The sequence below is a fragment of the Primulina huaijiensis genome, chromosome 5 (genome assembly GCF_012295235.1).
Source record: "Primulina huaijiensis isolate GDHJ02 chromosome 5, ASM1229523v2, whole genome shotgun sequence".
Taxonomy (NCBI): domain Eukaryota; kingdom Viridiplantae; phylum Streptophyta; class Magnoliopsida; order Lamiales; family Gesneriaceae; genus Primulina; species Primulina huaijiensis.
This window is the reverse complement of record NC_133310.1, coordinates 1,499,657-1,522,434: the sequence shown is the minus strand read 5'-3', so window position 1 is coordinate 1,522,434 and position 22,778 is coordinate 1,499,657. Positions and strand designations below refer to the sequence as shown.

Genomic DNA, 22,778 nt, shown 5'->3' with positions numbered 1-22,778 from the left:
TACATTGCATATGAAAAATATAATTTGTAGCAATTATTTTTTATATATTTTTTTTAGGAAAAAGCACTCAACATTTACTGTCTGCACGTGTATCATTAATTTATTCAATGAAAATCTAATTAATACTTGGTTGGTTATACTAATTTTCACTTCTAATACTTAAATGAAATTTAAAATTTTTTGAAATTTTTTTACCACAATCTAATAATTTTAATTTTTATTATTGAAACAAAAAATAATAATAATATTAGCTTAATGTAATAATAATAACAAAATTAAATATGTTTTAGTATTTATTTATTATTGGTTAAATAAATTTTTTTAAGATTATTATAATATACTATTATCATGCTAAAAAAATAGTATATGTTACTATGATTTAGTAAAGACAATATAATAATTGACAGTAATTAGTTTATTTACGTATTATGAATTATTATTTATTTTTAAAAAAAATCTAATCACATTTATCAATTCATCATCAGCATATACGTTTTATTTTTTACGGTCGAAAATTTCAAATAAATTTCGTTTAATATAAAATTTCGTTTAATATAAATTCTGAATCCGGGACACTCTGTCCGTAACACAATTTCTTTTTTTTTTTAAAAAAAAATTCTGAATCCGGAGTTTGCATTTCCGGATTGTAATATTTTGATAAAGTTTTCAAATTTGCAATATTTTAATACATAAATTTTAAAAATATATTATTTAAAAAAAAAACCCTGCAAACTTGGTCAAGAATTCCAAGTCCCCACACACTATAAATTAAATCATTTCTATGCTAAACTCCAAATATCAGTTAAAAAAGTCTCTCACGCATGGATCTTTTCATCTCCGCCACCCTGGTTTTCTTCTTATTTTATCTTGTGTACAAATCCTTTGCTACACGAAGCTACCGCCTGCCACCCAGCCCCGTCGTGTCTTTTCCAATCATCGGCCACCTACACCTAATGAAGCGCCCTCTCCATCGCCGCCTCCACCGCCTCTCCCAGATCAGTGGTGGCCCCATTTTCTCCCTCAAACTCGGCGTACGCCGCGCAGTCGTGGTTTCGTCGCCTGATCTCGTGGAAGAATGCTTCACCAAAAACGATATTATCTTTGCCAACCGGCCTCACGTCCTCGTGGACAAGTACGTGGGATATGATCATACAACTACGGTCGGAGCTCCATACGGTGATCATTGGCGGAGCCTCCGCCGTATTGGGGCCCAGGAGCTGCTCTCCGCCGCCCGCCTCAACGGGTTTCTGCAAATTCGAGTGGATGAAATCAGGCACCTACTGTCCAGCCTCGAGAAAGCTTCACGCCTTGGATTCTCGAGAGTCGCCCTCAGGCCAGGACTTTTTGAACTTACCTTCAACGTGATGATTAGAATGATCGCGGGGAAAAGGTATTTCACCCAAGAACAAGAGGGCGAGCAAGGGGAATTCTTGGAGCTGATTAAGCAGGTGTTTGAGATTGCTCAGTCATCACATCCACAGGATTTCTTGCCATTTTTACAGTGGATTGATTTTGGAGGTTTCAAGAGGAAGATTATTTCTTTAAGCAAACAACTAGATGGTTTCTTCCAACATTTGATCGATGAGCATCGCCAGGAGAAGAGGAATACGATGATTGGTCATTTGCTGTCTCTACAAGAGTCCCAGCCGGAACTCTTCTCTGATAAAACCATTATGGGCCTTATCATGGTGAAGTTTCTTTGTTGTGTCACTCAATTTGGATACAGAGTTGCGTATGGTAATAAAATGCAAATGTTATAATATAGAAACCAATAAACAAAAACAAGAATGTTGTCCAACGCTCAACGTTGGAATAATTATTTAAACATGATAATATTTATTATTTTTGAATTAATAATTTTTATTCAAAATAATATATATATCTAAAAGTTTAAAAATATTGATAAAATAAATTAATATTTTTAAAATTTTGAAAGATTTTTAGGCTGATAAAATAACTTAATTATGGATAAATTACAAATTTACTAAAGTAGGTTTTTTACAATATAATTTTTAATCCAAGTTTAATATTTGAATTTGGCACCTTCAAGTTGCTCTTCTCTTTAGTACAAGATGCTATTTTTACGGGGGTGTGCACACCGATTTAACAAATTAATATTTTTAAATCTATATCGGTTTAACCGATTTTTCAAATTTAAAACCAAACCGATCGACCTATTTAACCGAACCGAATTCCAATTTAATTCGATTAGATATGTTATTTCCGTTAAACTGACATTTTGTTCTCTCCTACTTGTTTATTTATATTTTATATCCTTAATTCCCTATCAACATTAAGTTTCTTTTTATCTCAATATTTTTTAATTGTCCCGTCTATTAAATTTTCAAAATTGGCATGTTATACATATTTTGATCAAGGATGATTAGTAACAATAATGTCATCCTAAATTGATATAATCAATACCACATTAGACATCGAGAATTTGAATTTCGATGCGAACATTCCTTCTTATAATGTGTTGGTTTCATTGGAAAAGTTTTTTTACCAGTAGTATTTGTCTATCCTTGTGTTAGTTTTTTTTCACAGCAGTTAAATATATATATTATATTTTCTAATATATTTTTTAATTAAGAATTGTTCTATATTTTTAACGTAGAATTGGGTGCTTCATATATGCAGAATATGCTCCTTGGTGGAACAGACACATCAGCTGCCACCATAGAATGGGCAATGTCCCTTCTTGTAAACCATCCTCATGTGTTGGAGAAGGCCAGAAAAGAATTGGATTCTCAAGTCGGACTTCATCGCTTAATCGACGAAGAAGATTTATCCAACCTACCTTATCTCCAGAACATCATTTCTGAGACCTTTCGCCTATGCCCTACTGTGCCGTTACTAGTACCACACCAGTCATCCAAAGATTGTGTTGTTGGAGGATACGACGTCCCACGAGACACAATGTTGTTCATCAATGCATGGGCGATACACAGAGACTCTAACGTGTGGGATGAGCCAACAGTCTTCAATCCCGATAGATTTGAAAGTAACGTGCAGGTTGAAACACATAAGTTGATGCCATTTGGAATGGGAAGGAGAAGGTGCCCAGGTTCAGGTTTGGGAAAACGAATCGTCGGATTGACTCTGGGATCTCTCATCCAATGCTTTGAGTGGGAAAGAACAACTGCTGAATTGGTTGAGTTGGATGAAGGTGTAGGGTTGACGATGCCTAAGTTGGTGCCATTAGAGGTTATGTGCAGGCCTAGAGAGGTCATGTACGAGGTTCTTCAACAAGTAATATCCCAAGCTTAGAGGTTCATGGAGTATAGAAGTGTTGAAACATGCATGATCCATAGCTTCATATTAAATAAAGTTAACTGTGGAGATGGTGATATGGGATTCTCATATAGGAGAAACAATACGTACACAGCTTCATATTAAATAAAGTCAACTGTGGAGATGATGATATGAGATTCTTATATAGGAGAAACAATGTATTTTTAATATATATTAATGTCTAAGATCAAATAAAAAATATGAGAATTATTCAAACAAAGACGACATAACGACAAATACGTACTGAAAACTCACAATATCCAAATCTTCATACTTTCCCCTGATTTTTTTTAAATAAAAAATAAATAAATAACACTTCAATGAAAGATGGTAAACGAAAAATCAATGTTCATTGCAATTATTTATTAAATTCGGTATATTTGTTCAGTTTTATATTTTATATTCTAACTCCGGTTTCAAAAACCAATTCAGACGGATTCTTCAAACCAAAAAATCGAATCAAACATTATATTGTCGAATACTTTGAGGTTTGTACGTGTATGGGTATTTGTTTATTTATAATTTATAACTCTTATATTATCTATACTATTCCATACTATATTATTAAGTGTGAGACCTTTAGAGTAAATAGCTTAGAGGACACCAAAATATTTGATTTCATAATTACCTTTCTTACCCTACTAAAAACCTCATCAAATTACAACATATTTTACATAGAAAAACATTCAAACAAAACTTCTCTTTTAAATCGCACAACTCTTCTAAATTGAAAATAATTTCTTGTTAATTATTTAGTATTATTTTATCAAATTAAAAAATAATAATAACACATGTTACCCATATACTTCTTTTACTAGTATTATTTATTAGATAATTTAGCTTATATTCACCAAGATTAATCTAAATATTAGCTACATATATGTCTGGCTAGCTCGAGTATTGTGACCCAATGAAGAGTAGTTCTCTTGTGAGACGGTTTCACGAATCTTTATCTGTGAGACGTGTCAAATATATCGATATTCACAATAAAAAGTAATACTCTTAGCATAAAAATTAATATTTTTTCATGGATGACCCAAATAAGATATCCGTCTCACAAAATACGACCCGTTAGATCGTCTCACACAAGTTTTTGCTCCTAATGAATCTGTTTACGCTTATCCTGTATCTCACCAAAAGTTCGCCAGCCGTTGGTCCTTCGGAATTAAAAAAGCAATGAAAAAATTTCCATTGAGAAACCACATGATACATCAGGACCAGGGAGTCACATATTTAATCCGGATGATTCAATTTTTTTTTTTTACATTTTTTATAAATTACTTTTAGATAATTTAATTTGATATTAATTTAGGTGGTCCAGTTTTAAAAATTATGAGATTCTAGAGAGTTTAAATCTTAGCACAAATAAATTAATAATCGTAGCTCTATGCCAACCATGGATCACGAAAAGAATTATAAAGCCAAAATATCTTAAATAATATAATATAAATTTTGAGATTTTGATTGCGTGATGATATCAGTTACTTTTCTTCATTACTCTGCCAAACATTGATCACGACGATTAATTATTGATATAATTATAATATGTAAATTAAATAATTTTAACTTTTTAATCACACATACTTAAATAAATTAGATTGAATATTTTATTAAATGTTATAACATTTCTTATTAGAAGAATTTTAATAGTAATAAATTTATTGGTTGATTGTCGAATATACTAGATCAAAATCTATGTATTTCCCTTTCTTAACTTTCAAATAGATATATATATCTATATTTTCAAGATTCAAAGGTGATACATTTTCAAGATTCACGCAATTTGTGTTAATGTTAAAAAATTGGTAATATTGTTAAATTAAAATCAGATATTTATATGTGTTTATTCATTTATCGATAATAATTAGATTATATACCATGTTAATATTCCGATTCCAATCAATTATAGAATTAAAAGCTAAAAAATTCTGATCTACGGCGGCACTATAAAATACCACGATTTATGACCAAATTTTTTTAGAAAAAAAAAGGAAAAAGAAAAAGAAAAGTCAAATCGGTTTGGTACCCAGTTCCGAAGCTATAAATTGGATAGCTTCGGAACTCCCAACTAAAATAAGCATGGAAATTAATCTTGTCATCTCCACCGCTCTCCTTTTCTTATTTGTTATTCTTGTGTACAAATCCTTGGCTCCACGAGGCCGCCGACTGCCACCCAGCCCCGCCGTGTCCCTTCCCATAATTGGCCACCTCCACCTTATTAAACAGCCGCTCCACCGCCACCTCCACCACCTCTCCCAAATAAGCGGTAGCCCCATTTTCTTCCTCAAACTCGGCGTTCGCAGCGCCGTAGTGGTGTCGTCGCCTGATCTCGTGGGAGAATGCTTAGCTAAAAACGATACCATCTTCGCCAACCGGCCGCTAATCCTCGTGGACAAGTACGTGGGATATAATCACAAGACCATCTCCGGAGCTCCCTACGGCGACCACTGGCGGAGCCTCCGCCGTATCGTGGCGCAAGATCTGCTCTCCATCGCCCGCCTCAAAGCGTTTCTACACATCCGAGTGGACGAAATCAGGCACCTACTGTCCGGCCTCGAGAAAGCCTCCCGCCACGGGTTCTCGAAAGTGGAACTCAGGCCCCGACTTTCTGAATTAACCTTCAACCTGATTCTTAGAATGATTGCGGGCAAAAGGTACTTCACACAAGAAAAAGAGGGCGAGCAAGGGAGATTCTTGGAGATTATTAAGCAGGTTTTTGAGATTGCTCAGGCATCGGATCCACAGGATTTCTTGCCATTTTTACAGTGGATTGATTATGGAGGTTTCCAGAAGAAGATGATTGCTTTTAGCAAAAAACTCGATGGTTTGTTACAGAATTTGGTGGATGAGCATCGAGTGGAGAAGAGGAACACGATGATTGCTCACTTGCTGTCTCTACAAGAATCCCAGCCAGAGCTCTACACAGATGAAACCATTAAAGGCATTGTCTTGGTAAATTTTCTTCCTTCAGTTTAATATTTCTTCCTGTTGGATCTGGGACGTTAGATCAGTAGCTCTGCTTAGAATCGAATTCTGCAAAATACAAATATATATTTCAACATTTTTTCAAAAACGAAAAAATATATAGTTAAACAAAAAAAATCATTTGATTTTAACCAATAGTCACCTCGAACAAAAATATTAAAAAAAATTTGTAGTCCAAGACGGATAGTGATTAGTGATCTCCGATATGTTAAAAATTTTAAAATTGATAATCTTTTTTTATTCACCGTATCTTTAAGTTGGGCCGACTTGCGATTCTTACAAATATAATTTAAGTATAATTTATAACTCTAGTATTCCCAATTACTTTGTTATATTGAATGAATAATATAATCGAACATTTGTTCTCCAACCAATCGTTTTATTATCTCAAATTTTTACTTGCATGACTTAAAGATAAACTATATTATTTATTAACTCAGGTATCTAAACAGATCACATGTACATCAGTTCCTTATGCAACATGCAATCATTCTTATTGTTTTAAAATTTTGAAAATACTACACCTACTATTAAAAAAGGGAATTTTTTTTAATGATGTATAGTTTATCCATTTGTGATTTTGGTCTTGTATATAGTATTTTATATTATTATCTTCGTTTTTTGAAAATTTAAGTCAACGTACCGTTGATCTGACATAATTTCAGTGATGATGTGGTGGTGATGTGTAGATTAAAATTTGAAAATATAGTTATAATATTAAAATTTAATAATGCACATGACCAAAATCGCAAAGTGACAAATATATTAGACCAAAAATATAATTTTTATTATATATTTTTTATTTGAAATCATCATTTATGTAGATATGATATGATGTCAACCAATTGTATTTACATTTATGCCTACTATTGAGGTAACACTCAATTAATAAATTTACACTTTTGATATGTTTCATTACATCCCATAAGTGAGTGTCACCTCGAAGAATTATGCTCTAAGAAATATTTTTAACATAAACGGAACACCATATATAAACAAATAAATTTTCCCATATTTTCAACATTTAATGTGGAGTGGGATGCTTCATTCAGACCATCTCCAATCATGGCACCACATTGGTGCCACACCATTGTGGTGCCATGATATTTCACTCCAATCCAGCACCAAAATTGGCGCTGGATTGGAGCAGCTCTACAAGCTGCTTGCTGCGCCACAATTTTTTTTATTTTTTTTAATTTTTTTAGTTTTTAATTTGATTAATTTAATATAAGTGTTTAATATTTAATTAATTAATATTTTTTTGAAATTTTAATTATAAAATTTTTAATATTCTGATTAGAGAATTAATTAAGTGTAAAAATAAAAAATAAAAAAAACACATATTAAATTAATAATGCGTTAAAATGGTACAAATTACGAACAAAAAACAACAAAAATTACGAAACAATAAACAAACTACGACAACTAACAAACCATAAAATTACGAAACATAAAAAAAATTACGTCAAAAAAAGATTTTTAGTAATGCGGTAAACCAGACCCCGATCCTCCAATATCTCCAAAATAAGATCCGAAGTTGTCATTTTCTCGACGTTCATCTTCAAGTCTTTTTTGCAATATTTTTTGTTGCTGAACTTTAGTGTACTCACGCAAAGTTGGATCAGTAATTTTGCTCAAATCTTTGTATAAAATTCTTTCATCCATTTTTCTTTCTTCTTGTTCAAGTCTAATATTTTGAAGATCGTAGTTTTGTTGTCTTTCGGCAGTTCCTTGTTTCAAAACATTCAATAACTCGCGATGTTGTTCTTCCATTGTACGTTGAATTTGAGATATGTCTTCATCTCTTTTCTTTTTTGATTTGGCTTTTTTCACTCCAATTGGTCTTTCAGAACTGTCACCGATATTGTCATCACTCAAATTTATAGGAAATGTAGAGAACATAGGTGAACCTGATTGGGGCGATTCTTCTAGTGGAGTATCAGATTGTGATGTGTCTAGATAAGTAGCACGCGTCTTAGATTTCTTGGTTGGATGGATTTTGTCTCCTGCAATTTTTTCACAATCCTTAACAATATTCGACACATGATCGAATGGAAATGCTTTGTTATCTTTACTCTCTTGCGCATACAGTATTTTTGCACGATTCATCTACATCAAAGTATACAAAATTAATTACAAAATGTTGATTATTAATAACTTGTAATTTTTAAAAATAAATAACTCACAATATCTTGTTCTGATGCACCACTCGGATTGAGATTTTCAATTTGACGAACGCATCCTCTCAAATGTGCAAGAGAAGTGAGTATGCTTCCAATGCGTTTCTCAATTGATCTTTGAGGACGAGGATGTAAATCACTTCTTCTTTCTTTGTTGTACTTCTCTGCAACCCGAGACCAAAGCTGACCTCTCGATTGATTTATACCTATTATAGGATCCTGCGAAATATCAAAATAAATATGACATAAGAACTTATCTTCATCAATAGTGTAGTTCTTTCTTGAACTTTCGTCCATCATTCTCAAAATAATATGATTGTATTTGTGTTGGATATGTTTCTAAATAGATATAGACTTATTTATAATATTTCGGAGTTATCCTTAGAAATATGAAAAAGAAATGGTATCCTTTGGATGAGATTTCAATAAATCTCATCCATTGAGATCTCATCCAAGAAAATCTTATCATTTTTTATATATTATTCTTATATATATATATATATATATAAGTATGCATCCATACAAAAATATTATACTATGCATGGTACGTATCATAAATTTAAATGATACTATGCCATTGATAAAATAAAATAAATCATACTAAAAATAAATTAAAATAAAAGCTTATCCTTACAAATGTAGATTCTTGTAGATAAGAAATCTCATCTATATTATCCTTACAAACTTTATATAAAGTAGTAACAATTACATCTTTATCATAACACAATTCACAACACCACCAAAAAAATGAATTCTTCTTCAGGTTCGTCTTCATTGTCTGATAATGAAGATGACATAACTAATTATTTGGTTAACGATGCTAAAGCCATTGATGAAGAAATTCAAGGAGCAATTGTTACTCATATTCATACACGCAATATGATGATGCACACCTATATCAATCAACAACTTAACGAAGGCACGAGAAGAGGATCAATTCCAGGTCATGTCGTTTATTAGCATACGCCTTACCTGCAGATGCGGCCGATGAATACATCAAAATAGGAGAGTCAACTGTGATTAAATGCTTACAACATTTTTGCCGAGCAGTTGTTGAAGTTTTTGCAAACCAGTACTTACGATCTCCAAATGCCAATGATGTTGCTCGACTATTACATATTGGTAAACAATGGGGCTTCCTGGGAATGTTGGGAAGTCTCGATTGTATGCATTGGAAATGGAAAAATTGTCCTACTGCTTGGGCTGGACAATATACAAGCCGTAGCGGGTCTCCAACAATTATTTTAGAAGCGTTGGCCGATTATGATCTTTGGATATGGCACGCATATTTTGGTATGCCTGGTTCTAATAATGACATCAATGTTTTGGAGGCATCCACCTTGTTTACCAATTTGGCTCAAGGCATTGCTCCTCCTGCACATTACACTATTTGTGGAAAAGAATATCATACTGGCTATTACTTAGCCGATGGTATCTACCCAAAATGAGCAACCATTGTGCAAACTATCCACGACCCACTTGGGCCGAAAAATAAATATTTTGCTATGAAACAAGAGTCATGTAGAAAAGATGTAGAGCGTGCATTTGGTGTTCTTCAATCTCGATTTACGATTGTGGCAGCTCCAGCACGGTCTTGGCGTAAAAATGATTTACATTACATTATGAAAGCTTGCATTATCATGCACAACATGATTATTGAAGATGAACGTGACGTTAGTGCACCAATTCAAGATGCAATGGAAGCACCTGTTCCAGACGTTGAAATGATGGTCAATGACGAAAATACAAGATTTCAAGAATTTCTCGCTCGTTATAAAAAAATGAAAAATAGAGATGCTCACTATGAATTACGAAATACATTAATTGAGCATTTATGGGAACAATATAGTAATTCGAATATTTAATATTGTATTTTTGTTGTATTATTAATTTAATATCAAATGAACGTGTTTTTTTCAATGATATTTTGATTTTATTAAAGTATAGTTTGTATTAAATAATTGTACGTAAATCAAATAATTATTTTGTTAATATGAAATAATTAATTCAAATTTTAATATATAAATTAAAATATTTAAATATATATATTTTAATATATAAATTATAATATTTAATTATCATTATATTATCAAATTATAAATAATTAACATAAAACAGAAATATTAATATTGAAAAGAAAAAGAATATTCTTGGAATATTCTATTGTAGTGTAAAATGTAGTGCAATGTGGTTGGAGATGATTTTAGTGTAACACCAATGTAGTGCAGTGGATTGGAGATGGCCTCACAGTATGCAGACTTTGATCTTTGCTGGAACAGACACATCATCTGTAACCTTAGAATGGGCAATGACCCTTCTTGTAAACCATCCTCATATGCTGGAAAAGGCTAGAAAAGAGTTGGACTCTCGAGTCGGATTTCATCACTTGATCAACGAAGAAGATTTGCCCAACCTTCCTTACCTACGCAGTATCATATCCGAGACCTTTCGCCTATTCCCAGCTTTGCCATTGCTAATACCTCACCAGTCATCCGAGGATTGTGTGGTCGGAGGATATGACATCCCTCGAGGCACAATGTTATTCATTAATGCGTGGGCGGTACACAGAGACCCTAATGTGTGGGATGAGCCAACAATCTTCAATCCCGACAGATTTGAAGGTAAAGATCAGGTGGAAACACACAAGTTGTTGCCGTTTGGAATGGGAAGGAGGGCATGCCCAGGTTTGGGTCTCGGCCAACGAACCGTGGGATTGGCGTTGGGATCGCTCGTCCAATGCTTCGAGTGGGAAAGAACAACCGTGGAAGAGGTTGAGCTGGATGAAGGTATAGGGTTGACGGTGTCTAAGTTGAAGCCATTGGAAGTTATGTGCAAGCCTAGAGAGGTTATGTATGAGGTTATTCAAGGAGCAATATTACAATCGTAGGATGTAATAATTTTGATTTCAAACAAGTTTAAAATAATTGATTTATAATTTCGAAGCTATCGATTGAAGCTCTACTTAAATTAATTATTAACTAAATGTTTCAACAATTTTATTTTGTGTCTTTACATTTTTCAAAACGTTCCACATTTCTACAGCTGATGTTGCTATATATTTCATGATCACGATGTTGCAATAATGTGTGTGCATAGATATCTTGTATGTTATAAATAATATTAATAATTACGACAACGATATATAACAATTTCGACAATTCGATTATTAATATACAAAATTTCTGTACTTTTCTAGTTAATTTGTAGTAAACCTTCTAACAATTCAATGCCTCCCTCCCATAATATATTACAGAAAAAGCATACTAATTGAATAAAACTTGGAGTTTATGTTGAAATTTTGTGCGGAAAATTATATTTTTGCCATGTAACTTGCACATGTTTCTTATCCACCGACTTGCACATTTTTTCAATTTTTTTTTACTAAAGTAATAACATAACATCAGACATATGAGTAATGTTCAGTTATTGAATGTACAAATTGGATGTACTTCATCACAATCAATAGATAAGTCACGCCTCATTAGTGGGCACAAAATACGTAATTTGCTTAATTTTTTCATCTTCTTTGAGACATAATATTTTTCTCTGATATCTATATATATAAAAGCTGAGTTTTTGATTAAAATAGTAAGTTTCCGTCAAAATGAAAATTCTAAAAAAATAAAGATATAATGATAACTTCAGTTATTTCTTGTATCGATTATATCAATTCTTTTATTTGTTCAAATTCGAAATTAATTCATTTTTTATATCAATTCAAATGTAATTTATGAATTATATGTTTTTTTCTTTATTCAAATTGAAACTGAATTCCATTGAAAGCATTAACTAGACCAGATTTTTTTTAGAGCCCGTTGGCGCTCAAAAAGAGCTCGGAACCTAGCCCAGTTTTTGCATTGATTATATCAATTAATTTAATTTGAGATATGATTTTGTATTAGTATGATATATTTAGTTGTTATTATAAACTTTATAAATAATTCATGTTGATTTCTGCATCACATTCAGACAACCAATTTTCAATCAGAATAAAAATTAAAAAATGTGTGCAATGTTCAATATAACTCGTGAGGTAAATCATTCAAAAATATATTTGACGCTTAAATTCTGATTAGTTCGTTGATATGATCTAACTACATATGGAAACTACAAATATTTTAGTAACTAAAATATATTTTCCATTATCAAGAGGTTTTTTTCATGTATTTTAATTTTTTAATGTAGTGGTATTATTTATATTTTCTTTATTTTATAGGGTTCACACATATATGGAATAATCAAGCACCCGATATATATATAAAAGAGTTTTTGCCATATTTGAAAAGTTTCAACAAAAAATAATATGTTTTAAAAGAAAAAAATTTATCATTATTAATGTATTCATCAATCGTATTAAATATTTAAAACAATTAGGAAATAAATAATTAATTAAATTTGAATTTTTTTCAATTTATTTTTTAAAATTTAGATTTGATATTATTTGAAAATATAAACTGCATTTAAGTATCTGTATTGATTAATCATTATATTTAATTCCTATTATGGTTTTGAATTGTGTGTTACTTTTATATATTTAATTTTTACTACTATATATCATACTAAATAAAATATAAAATTTTAATATAATATTAGGTTTTCAAATTTTTAAAAGAATGTCGTGAATTTTTTATATATCAACTGCATGTAAACTGATATTATTAGTAGAACTTTAATATATGTATGTTAATAGAAATTTAATATAAATATTTTTAACATATCCAAAAATAATTAAATTTTTAATCAAAATTTATTCATCTAATAAATGACAACAAAATTTAATTTTTGAAAATTGTTTATTTATTGTTTAAAGTTTTGATAAACAAAATAATATATGATTTTTTTAATTATTTTGTTCTATTTTTTTCTTAATAACAATTTCATTAAACAATACAAATACGTCAATTTAATTACAAAATATTGTTATCATCATTTGAGTATTATCTCAAATGACATAAATATTTTGATATAATAACTTTTTTATAATAATATTTACAATTTAAATATATTCATTATATTATATCAATAGTTTTAAATAAAAATTCAAACACTAATACTTGCTAATTTTAATCACTAATTTTAATCATTAATTATGTAAAATAACATTTCATGCATCGCAAGAATTGAATACAAATTATTTAATAACTAAAAGTTGTTGTCTTTGATGCTGCCCGTTGCAATTGACAATATACACAATTCCTAGCTCATTTTTTTCGACAATTTGATACCATAAATACTATTAAAACGGGTAATTGGTGTGAGCTGATCTGCAACCCAATGTAACCAATCATTTGACATCACAGGGTGGGCTTACCCAATTTTAAGTTAGATTATGCGGAGTGGGTTGAACCGCAAACCGCGACAACCTATCATTTGTCCAATCTGTCATTTTCGTGGATCGAGAAAGTACCAACATTATCTCTCTATTTTATGTGGTGGGATAAATTGGCATGACAGACTTACCGATTTTGACCGTTCTAGATATTATTAGCATACCAACTCAAATTTACTTGTCAAATTCATTATTCGATTTATAGATCATGCCATATGACAAATTGTTTCATCGATAACATTTATATAATAAACCAAGTATCAATTAGCCATGATTAAAGTGTTATTACTTAAGCAAAATAAATTATTTATTTATCATCCAATTTGGAACTAGCGAAGACCAGTTCAAAACTTCCGGACTCATGCAGTCGGCGAAACAGTAACGTGTCTAATAAGCATCGACATGTAACAATTAGGAGCTTCCAAACCCCAATAGGAGCTTCTGATATCCACCATCCGATGAGGTATCAAAGAGAGCATGACACGTAACACATCATCCAGTTCAGAGCTTTGGAAATGCGAGATTCCTAATTCTCACGCCATATACAAGTTTCACCCTCAGTTATTCCTAGGCTTGGAAGCAGGCACACTATACTTTGTACGTAAGTATTGAATGAGATATCCAGTTGAGTATGGATTCTTATGTGTTGTATTTTACTTATCAAATTATGTATGTTTAACTGTTAAGTTATATATGCGACAATTGCATATCATGTTTGTTGATTCAATTTTTTCTTATTCTGCCCAGTTTTCATAATTAGTCAATTAATAAAAAAACAAAAAGCAAAATAAAAGACACTTGAAATTTTCACGTAGTTTGGTCCAACAGATCTACATCTACGAGACCATACCCAAACATCAAGTAGATTTATTGAACTTCAAATGTTACGATCATACAAGGACTTAATCAATTAAAAAACTTCATCTCTTTCTTATAATGTCTTTATGATTAACATGTTTAGTATAATCCACTTAGCGAGCATCACTTGTCTTCAAGATCCGTCAACTCGAACTTCCTTCGAAACTGTGGATTTTTCTCTCCTGAGAACGTCACATTCCTCTCCAAAGGAATGAATCACAAGGTTTTGAGTATGTGTACCACTAGGAATTGAAAATCTCAAAATCAAAATGAATACGATGGTACTGACAAAATTTTGTCAAAAAAGTTGGAGCGACACAAAATGAACTGTATGTGTATTCTTCTCTTTGAAGTTGTGTCATCCAACCAATACTTCACAATATTGGAAAAGCTTTTTTACCAGTAGTATTTGTCTACCCTTGTGTTAGTTTTTTTTCACAGCAGTTATTGATACCTCGGGATATCCCGGGCCATGGATTGTGCCCGATTTAGAGGTATGGATTGTGCTCGGGGATACTGAATGGATAGCATCTGCGGGAAGGGTTCATCAGAAGGACGGGAAATTGAACATGTGGGACGTCTTTTTCCTGGGATATTGGATGTCCGGGCTCTCATGCAAGATTCCGGGAGACTTTCTACCCGGACCACCTCGATATGAGCACCACACTCAAGTGTACTAGCAGAATAGGGTGTGGGTGGTTGTCTCATCTCTGACACCAATCCAAGTGGTTAACAAAATCAGACAGACGGGATGTGATTGGTATGAGATTTGACATGTCAGAACATAGGGTATAATCAGCCGTCCTACTATTAATAGTAGGTAGCACGCAGAACGAGGTCATCATTACTTCTCCTACTATAAATACCATGTTTCTTCTTTGCATTTATTCATCTATTGAGATATTTAATACACCATCATTCTTTATTCCTTCATCCACACCAATATCACAACCATCCCTTGGTTACATTGGTCTTTTGTTGAGTCATTTACTGACTTAAGCATCGGAGTGGCCACGTCGGACTCCCCTCCGGTGTCCATTCACGAGTTCATTTCGTTGTCTACAGGTCACAGGGAAAGTCATATCTCACACTGCTCTTATTCCCTTCATTATCTTGATAGCAGATCCGGTGGAGCACCCGATCCGGCTCATCCATTTCACCCGGATCGCATCATTGGCCCCGTCTGTGGGAAATTGAGCTTAAGACGTAGATATGATTTCCATTCAAAAATAAGTCCGACCATCTCGGCACTCAGATCTTATATGTGGATTTTCATATGGGCTCGAAGCTCAGCAGCTATTCCGGATTGGCGTGGAAAAGTGTTTGCTATGCACTTAGTAGCATACAGCTATATTAGTCGCCTAATTTAGCTCAACCAGAGAAGTTTCACTCTATCGAAAATGAATTCGGATTCAGTATTTTCAGGTTAGTGATTTGGTTTTTATTAAAAATAATACAACAAGAGAAGCAAAAATCTTTTAAGTCCGGGAGACATGAGGCCCCGACACCTGATCTAAAGTCCGGGAGACATGAAGTTCTGGCATCTTACCTTAAGTCCGGGAGACATGAGGCCCCGACGTATTATCTTAAGTCCGGGAGATATGAGGCCTCGGCACTTTCTTGTAAGTCTGGGAGACATGAGGCCCCGGCGCATTATCTTAAGTCCGGGAGATATGAGGCCCCGGCACCTTCTTTTAAGTACAGGAGACATGAGGCCTCAGCACCTGATCTAAAGTCCGGAAGACATGAGGTCCCGGCATCTTATCTTAAGTCCGAGAGACTTGAGGTCCCTGCGCATTATCTTAAGTCTTGGAGATATGAGGCCCCGGCACCTTCTTGTAAGTCCGAGAGACATGAGGCCCCAGCGCATTATCTTTTGTCCGGGAGACATGAGGTCCCGGCGCATTATCTTAAGTTCGGGAGACATGAGGCCCCGACGCATTATCTTAAGTCCGGGAGGTACAAGGCCCTAGTTATTTATTAAGTCCAGGGCTCCGTACCCTGGCTCGGGGCTCCGCACCTCGACCATTCCATGACCCAGGGCTCCGTACCCTGGTTGCTCATTAAGTCCATGGCTCCGTACCCTGGCTCGGGGCTCCGCACCTCGACCACTCCAAGACCCAGGGCTCCGTACCCTGGCCCGGGGCTTCATATGCTGGTTATTCTTTAAGCACAGAAACTCTTACACTGGCTCAGGTCTCAGTATCCCGATCACCTATTGAAAATACATGTTATTTTCCAACGCTCAGAAAAATTCAGAGATTCAACATTCAAAAGTTGTTTATAAACAGGAAGAATCAAAAAACTTTCCCTCACCGGGCACACAAGACTAATCGGGACAGCGAGTATGACTCTAGCCCAACTATTTAAGGAGAGAGTGATGATACCCCGGGATATCCCGGGCCATGGATTGTGCCCGAGTCAGGGGTATGGATTGTGCTCGGGTCACGGACGACCCAGGATACTGAATGGATAGCATCTGCGAGAAGGGTTCATCAGAAGGACGTGAAATTGAACACGCGGGACGTATTTTCCCTGGGATATTGGATGCCCGGGCTCTCATGCAAGCTTCTGGGAGACTTTCTACCCGGACCACCTTGATATGAGCACCACACTTAAGTGTACTAGCAGAATAGGGTGTGGGCGGTTGTCTCATCTCTGACAACAATCCAAGTGGTTGAAAAAATCAGACAGGCATGATGTGACTGGTATGAGATTTGACATGTCAGAACATAGGGTATAATCAGCCGTCCTACTATTAATAGTAGGTAGCACGCAGAACGAGGTCATCATTACTTCTCCTACTATAAATACCATGTTCCTTCTTTGCATTTATTCATCTATTGAGATATTTAATACACCATCATTCATTATTCCTTCATCCACACCAATATCACAACCATCACTTGGTTACATTGGTCTTTTGTTGAGTCATTCAATGACTTAAANTATATACATCATTTCTGAGACCTTTCGCCTATGCGCTGCTGCGCCGTTACTAGTACCACACCGGTCATCCAAAGATTTTGTAGTTGGAGTATACGACATCCCACGAGACACAACGTTGTTCATCAATGCTTGGGCGATACACAGAGACTCTAATGTGTGGGATGAGCCAACAGTCTTCAATCCCGATAGATTTGAAATTGACGTGCATGTTGACACATATAAGTTGATGCCATTTGGAATGGGAAGGAGAAGGTGCCCAGGTTCAGGTTTGGGAAAACGAATCGTCGGATTGACTCTGGGATCTCTCATCCAATGCTTTGAGTGGGAAAGAACAACTGCTGAATTGGTTGAGTTGGATGAAGGTGTAGGGTTGACGATGCCTAAGTTGGTGCCATTAGAGGTTATGTGCAGGCCTAGAGAGGTCATGTACGAGGTTCTTCAACAAGTAATATCCCAAGCTTAGAGGTTCATGGAGTATAGAAGTGTTGAAACATGCATGATCCACAGCTTCATATTAAATAAAGTTAACTGTGGAGATGGTGATATGGGATTCTTATATAGGAGAAACAATGTATTTTTAATATATATTAATGTCTAAAATTAAATAAAAAAAATGAGAATTATTCAAACAAAGACGACATAACGACAAATACGTACTGAAAACTCACAATATCCAAATCTTCATACTTTTCCCTGATTTTTTTATATAAAAAATAAATAAATAACACTTTAATGGAAGATGGTAAACGAAAAATCATTGTTCGTTGCAATTATTTATTAAATTCGGTATATTTGTTCAGTTTTATATTTTATATTCTAACTCTTGGTCGACGCTTCCGGTTTCAAAAACCAAATCAGACGGATTCAAAACAAAAAATCGAATCAAACATTATATTATCGAATACTTTGATATTTGTACGTGCATGGGTATTTGTTTATTTATAATTTATAATTATTATTTATGATACCCCATAAGAGTTCGGGTCATGAATGACCCGAGATATTATATGGATAGTCCAAAACAGAGTATATGTGCATGAGGATTTCTTCAGCAGCCGGGCAGGTGAGTGCTCGAGACATTTTCTCCCCGGGCTACCAGGAGCTCGGGCTCTCATGCAAGCTCCCGAGAGCTTTTACTCGGGATACCTCAAGAAACGCACCATACTCGAGTGTATTAGTATGGGCTATCTTATGCTTGGCAATCATTTCTGTCAGAACAACATGGGTTACTGAGAAGGGTATGGGCTACCTTATGCTTGGCAATCATTTCTGTCAGAACAGCAGGGTATGGGCAGCCGCCTTACCATACTTATCAGGTGGACACTGAAAAGAAGGTAATGATGAGATCTCCTTCTATAAATAGCAGGTACCAATTTCATTTACGCCGGGGGTTGGAGGGATTCTGAACTTGAACACTCACGTATATCACCACATATACAAACATTTTTACTCTTCTTCACCTGCTGACTTAAGCATCGAAGTGGCCACGTCGGACATCCCTCTGACGCCCATTCACGAGTTCATTTCGTTGTCTGTATGTCACGGTGGAAGCCATAGTTCACAGATATATCACCTTTCTCAATTTCCTAAAATATAAGTCTCTCATCATCCGGTGGATTGCCCACACATTACATACCCAGTTCACCCGGATAGCATCACTTATATTATCTATACTATTCTATACTGTATTATTAAGTGTGAGATCCCTAGAGTAACTAGCTTAAAGGACATCAAAATATTTAATTTCATAATTATCTTTCTTACCCTACTAAAAGCCTCGTCAAGTCACTCCATATTTTACATAGAAAAACATTCAAACAAAACTTTCATTTTAAATAACACAACTCTTCTAAATTGAAAATAATTTCGTGTTAATTATTTAATATTGTTTGATCAAATTAAAAATAATAATAACATATATTACACATATACATCTTTTACTAGTATTTATTAGATAATTTAGCTTATATTCACCAAAAATCTAAATATTAGCTACATATGTCTGGCTAGCCGAGTATTGTGACCCAATGAATCTGTTTACGATTATCCTGTCCCTCACCAAAAGTTCGCCACCCGTTGGACCTTCGGAATTAAAAAGCAATGAAAAAATTTCCATTGAGACACCACGTGATACATCAGGACCAAGGAGTCACATATTTTTTTTTTAACATTTTTTATAAATTAATTTTAGATAATTTAATTTAAGATTAATTTGATATTAATTTAGTTGGTCTAATTTTAAAAATTATGAGATTCTAGAGAGTTTAAATCTCAGCACAAATAAATTAATAATCGTAGCTCTGTCAATCGATTGATCACGAAAAATATTATAAAGGCAAAATATCTTAAATAATATAATATAAATTTTTGAGAGCAAAAACTTGTTTGAGACGGTCTCACGGGTCGTATTTTGTGAAACAGATCTCTTATTTGGGTCATCCATGAAAAAATATTACTTTTTATGCAAAGAGTATTACTTTTTATTGTGAATATCGATAGTATTGACCTGTTTCACAGATAAATATTCGTGATAATATATCACAAAAGACTTATTCAATTTTGATATTTTGATTGCGTGAATTAAAAGCTAAAAAATTCTGGTCTACGGCTCTACAAAATACCACGATTTATGACCAAATTTTTTTAGGAAAAAAAAAAAGAAAAAGAAAAGTCAAATCGTTTTGGTAACCAATTCCGAAGCTATAGATTGGATAGCTTCGAAACTCCAAACTAAAATAAGCATGGAAATTAATCTTGTCATCTCCACCACTCTCCTTCTCTTATTTGTTTTTCTTGTGTACAAATCCTTGGCTCCACGAGGCCGCCGACTGCCACCCAGCCCCGCCGTGTCCCTTCCCATAATTGGCCACCTCCACCTTATTAAGCAGCCGCTCCACCGCCACCTCCTCCACCTCTCCCAAATCAGCGGTAGCCCCATTTTCTTCCTCAAACTCGGCGTTCGCAGCGCCGTAGTGGTGTCGTCGCCTGATCTCGTGGAAGAATGCTTATCTAAAAACGATACCATCTTCGCCAACCGGCCGCTAATCCTCGTGGACAAGTACGTGGGATATAATCACAAGACCATCTCCGGAGCTCCCTACGGCGACCACTGGCGGAGCCTCCGCCGTATCGTGGCGCAAGATCTGCTCTCCATCGCCCGCCTCAAAGCGTTTCTACACATCCGAGTGGACGAAATCAGGCACCTACTGTCCGGCCTCGAGAAAGCCTCCCGCCACGGGTTCTCGAAAGTGGAACTCAGGCCCCGACTTTCTGAATTAACCTTCAACCTGATTCTTAGAATGATTGCGGGCAAAAGGTACTTCACACAAGAAAAAGAGGGCGAGCAAGGGAGATTCTTGGAGATTATTAAGCAGGTTTTTGAGATTGCTCAGGCATCGGATCCACAGGATTTCTTGCCATTTTTACAGTGGATTGATTATGGAGGTTTCCAGAAGAAGATGATTGCTTTTAGCAAAAAACTCGATGGTTTGTTACAGAATTTGGTGGATGAGCATCGAGTGGAGAAGAGGAACACGATGATTGCTCACTTGCTGTCTCTACAAGAATCCCAGCCAGAGCTCTACACAGATGAAACCATTAAAGGCATTGTCTTGGTAAATTTTCTTCCTTCAGTTTAATATTTCTTCCTGTTGGATCTGGGACGTTAGATCAGTAGCTCTGCTTAGAATCGAATTCTGCAAAATACAAATATACATTTCAACATTTTTTCAAAAACAAAAGCGATGATGTTGTCCTGATGTGTATGGTATAAAATCTGCACTCTGTTGAAAAAAAATTAAAATTAAAAAAAATAAAACTAATATTACAATTTAATAATGCATATGACCAAAATAGTAAAATGACACATATATAGGACCAAAAATATAATTTTTATTATATATTTTTTATTTGAAATCATCAATTATGTAGATATGATGTGATGTCAACCAATAGTATTCACATTTATGCCCACTATTGAGGGAACACTCAATTTATAAATGTATACGTTTGATACGTTTCATCGCATCTTATAAGTGAGTGTCGTGATGGACACAGAGGTGAACACAGTTGGTGACAACATGTCAAAATTATATACATATATTTGACAAAGTTTAATATATTTTCGAAGAATTATGCTCTAAGAAATATTTTTTAACAAAAACGGAACACCATAAACAAATAAATTTTCCCATATTTTCAACATTTAATGTGGAGTGGGATGCTTCATTCACAATATGCAGACTTTGATCTTTGCTGGAACAGACACATCATCTGTAACCTTAGAATGGGCAATGACCCTTCTTGTAAACCATCCTCATATGCTGGAAAAGGCTAGAAAAGAGTTGGACTCTCGAGTTGGATTTCATCGCTTGATCAACGAAGAAGATTTGCCCAACCTTCCTTACCTACGCAGTATCATATCCGAGACCTTTCGCCTATTCCCAGCTTTGCCATTGCTAATACCTCACCAGTCATCCGAGGATTGTGTGGTCGGAGGATATGACATCCCTCGAGGCACAATGTTATTCATTAACGCGTGGGCGGTACACAGAGACCCTAATGTGTGGGATGAGCCAACAATCTTCAATCCCGACAGATTTGAAGGTAAAGATCAGGTGGAAACACACAAGTTGTTGCCGTTTGGAATGGGAAGGAGGGCATGCCCAGGTTTGGGTCTTGGCCAACGAACCGTGGGATTGGCGTTGGGATCGCTCGTCCAATGCTTCGAGTGGGAAAGAACAACCGTGGAAGAGGTTGAGCTGGATGAAGGTATAGGGTTGACGGTGCCTAAGTTGAACCCTTTGGAAGTAATGTGCAAGCCTAGAGAGGTTATGTATGAGGTTATTCAAGGAGCAATATTACAATCGTAGGATGTAATATTTTTGATGTTAAACAAATTTAAAATAATTGATTTATAATTTCGAAGTTATCGATTGAAGCTCTACTTAAATTAATTATCAACTAAATGTTTGAACAATTTTATTTTGTGTCTTTACATTTTTCAGAACATTCCACATTTCCACAACTGCTGTTGCTATTTCATGATCATGATGTTGCACTAATGTGTGTGCATAGATATCTTGTATGTTATAAATAATATTTATAATGACGGTAACGATATATAACAATTTCGACAATTCGATTATTAATATACAAAATTTATGTACTTTTCTAGCTAACTT

At 34.4% G+C, this 22,778-nt stretch overlaps 4 protein-coding genes across 4 annotated transcripts; 3 read left to right on the top strand and 1 right to left on the bottom strand.

Moving 5' to 3' along the window:
* The first annotated feature begins 810 nt into the window (after positions 1-810).
* On the top strand, positions 811-3,439 carry LOC140977561 (cytochrome P450 81Q32-like). The gene is made up of 2 exons (XM_073442312.1): positions 811-1,688; positions 2,641-3,439. The coding sequence occupies exons 1-2, from the start codon at positions 822-824 to the stop codon at positions 3,268-3,270; spliced, it is 1,497 nt and encodes a 498-aa protein (XP_073298413.1). The 5' UTR covers positions 811-821; the 3' UTR covers positions 3,271-3,439.
* Positions 3,440-5,311: 1,872 nt separating this feature from the next.
* Positions 5,312-11,407, top strand: LOC140976212 (cytochrome P450 81Q32-like). The gene is made up of 2 exons (XM_073440181.1): positions 5,312-6,246; positions 10,717-11,407. Exons 1-2 carry the CDS (start codon positions 5,374-5,376, stop codon positions 11,344-11,346), a joined length of 1,503 nt encoding a protein of 500 aa, XP_073296282.1. The 5' UTR covers positions 5,312-5,373; the 3' UTR covers positions 11,347-11,407.
* Positions 7,577-8,909, bottom strand: LOC140976213 (uncharacterized). Its single transcript, XM_073440182.1, has 2 exons — positions 8,466-8,909; positions 7,577-8,388 (listed from the first exon to the last, which is right to left on the bottom strand). Exons 1-2 carry the CDS (start codon positions 8,757-8,759, stop codon positions 7,759-7,761), a joined length of 924 nt encoding a protein of 307 aa, XP_073296283.1. The 5' UTR covers positions 8,760-8,909; the 3' UTR covers positions 7,577-7,758.
* An 8,902-nt stretch (positions 11,408-20,309) lies between the features above and the next one.
* LOC140976211 (cytochrome P450 81Q32-like) lies at positions 20,310-22,550 on the top strand. The gene is made up of 2 exons (XM_073440180.1): positions 20,310-21,209; positions 21,837-22,550. The coding sequence occupies exons 1-2, from the start codon at positions 20,337-20,339 to the stop codon at positions 22,464-22,466; spliced, it is 1,503 nt and encodes a 500-aa protein (XP_073296281.1). The 5' UTR covers positions 20,310-20,336; the 3' UTR covers positions 22,467-22,550.
* Positions 22,551-22,778: the final 228 nt, after the last annotated feature.

Excerpts from the sequence above, each read along its gene's own strand:
- LOC140977561 (XM_073442312.1), top strand. The coding sequence starts at position 822 with ATGGATCTTTTCATCTCCGCCACCCTGGTTTTCTTCTTATTTTATCTT. Across the intron at positions 1,689-2,640 it reads CCATTATGGGCCTTATCATG|AATATGCTCCTTGGTGGAAC; the intron begins GTGAAGTTTCTT and ends TCATATATGCAG.
- LOC140976211 (XM_073440180.1), top strand. The coding sequence starts at position 20,337 with ATGGAAATTAATCTTGTCATCTCCACCACTCTCCTTCTCTTATTTGTT. Across the intron at positions 21,210-21,836 it reads CCATTAAAGGCATTGTCTTG|ACTTTGATCTTTGCTGGAAC; the intron begins GTAAATTTTCTT and ends CACAATATGCAG.
- LOC140976213 (XM_073440182.1), bottom strand. The coding sequence starts at position 8,759 with ATGATGGACGAAAGTTCAAGAAAGAACTACACTATTGATGAAGATAAG. Across the intron at positions 8,389-8,465 it reads GTGCATCAGAACAAGATATT|ATGAATCGTGCAAAAATACT; the intron begins GTGAGTTATTTA and ends ACTTTGATGTAG.
- LOC140976212 (XM_073440181.1), top strand. The coding sequence starts at position 5,374 with ATGGAAATTAATCTTGTCATCTCCACCGCTCTCCTTTTCTTATTTGTT. Across the intron at positions 6,247-10,716 it reads CCATTAAAGGCATTGTCTTG|ACTTTGATCTTTGCTGGAAC; the intron begins GTAAATTTTCTT and ends CACAGTATGCAG.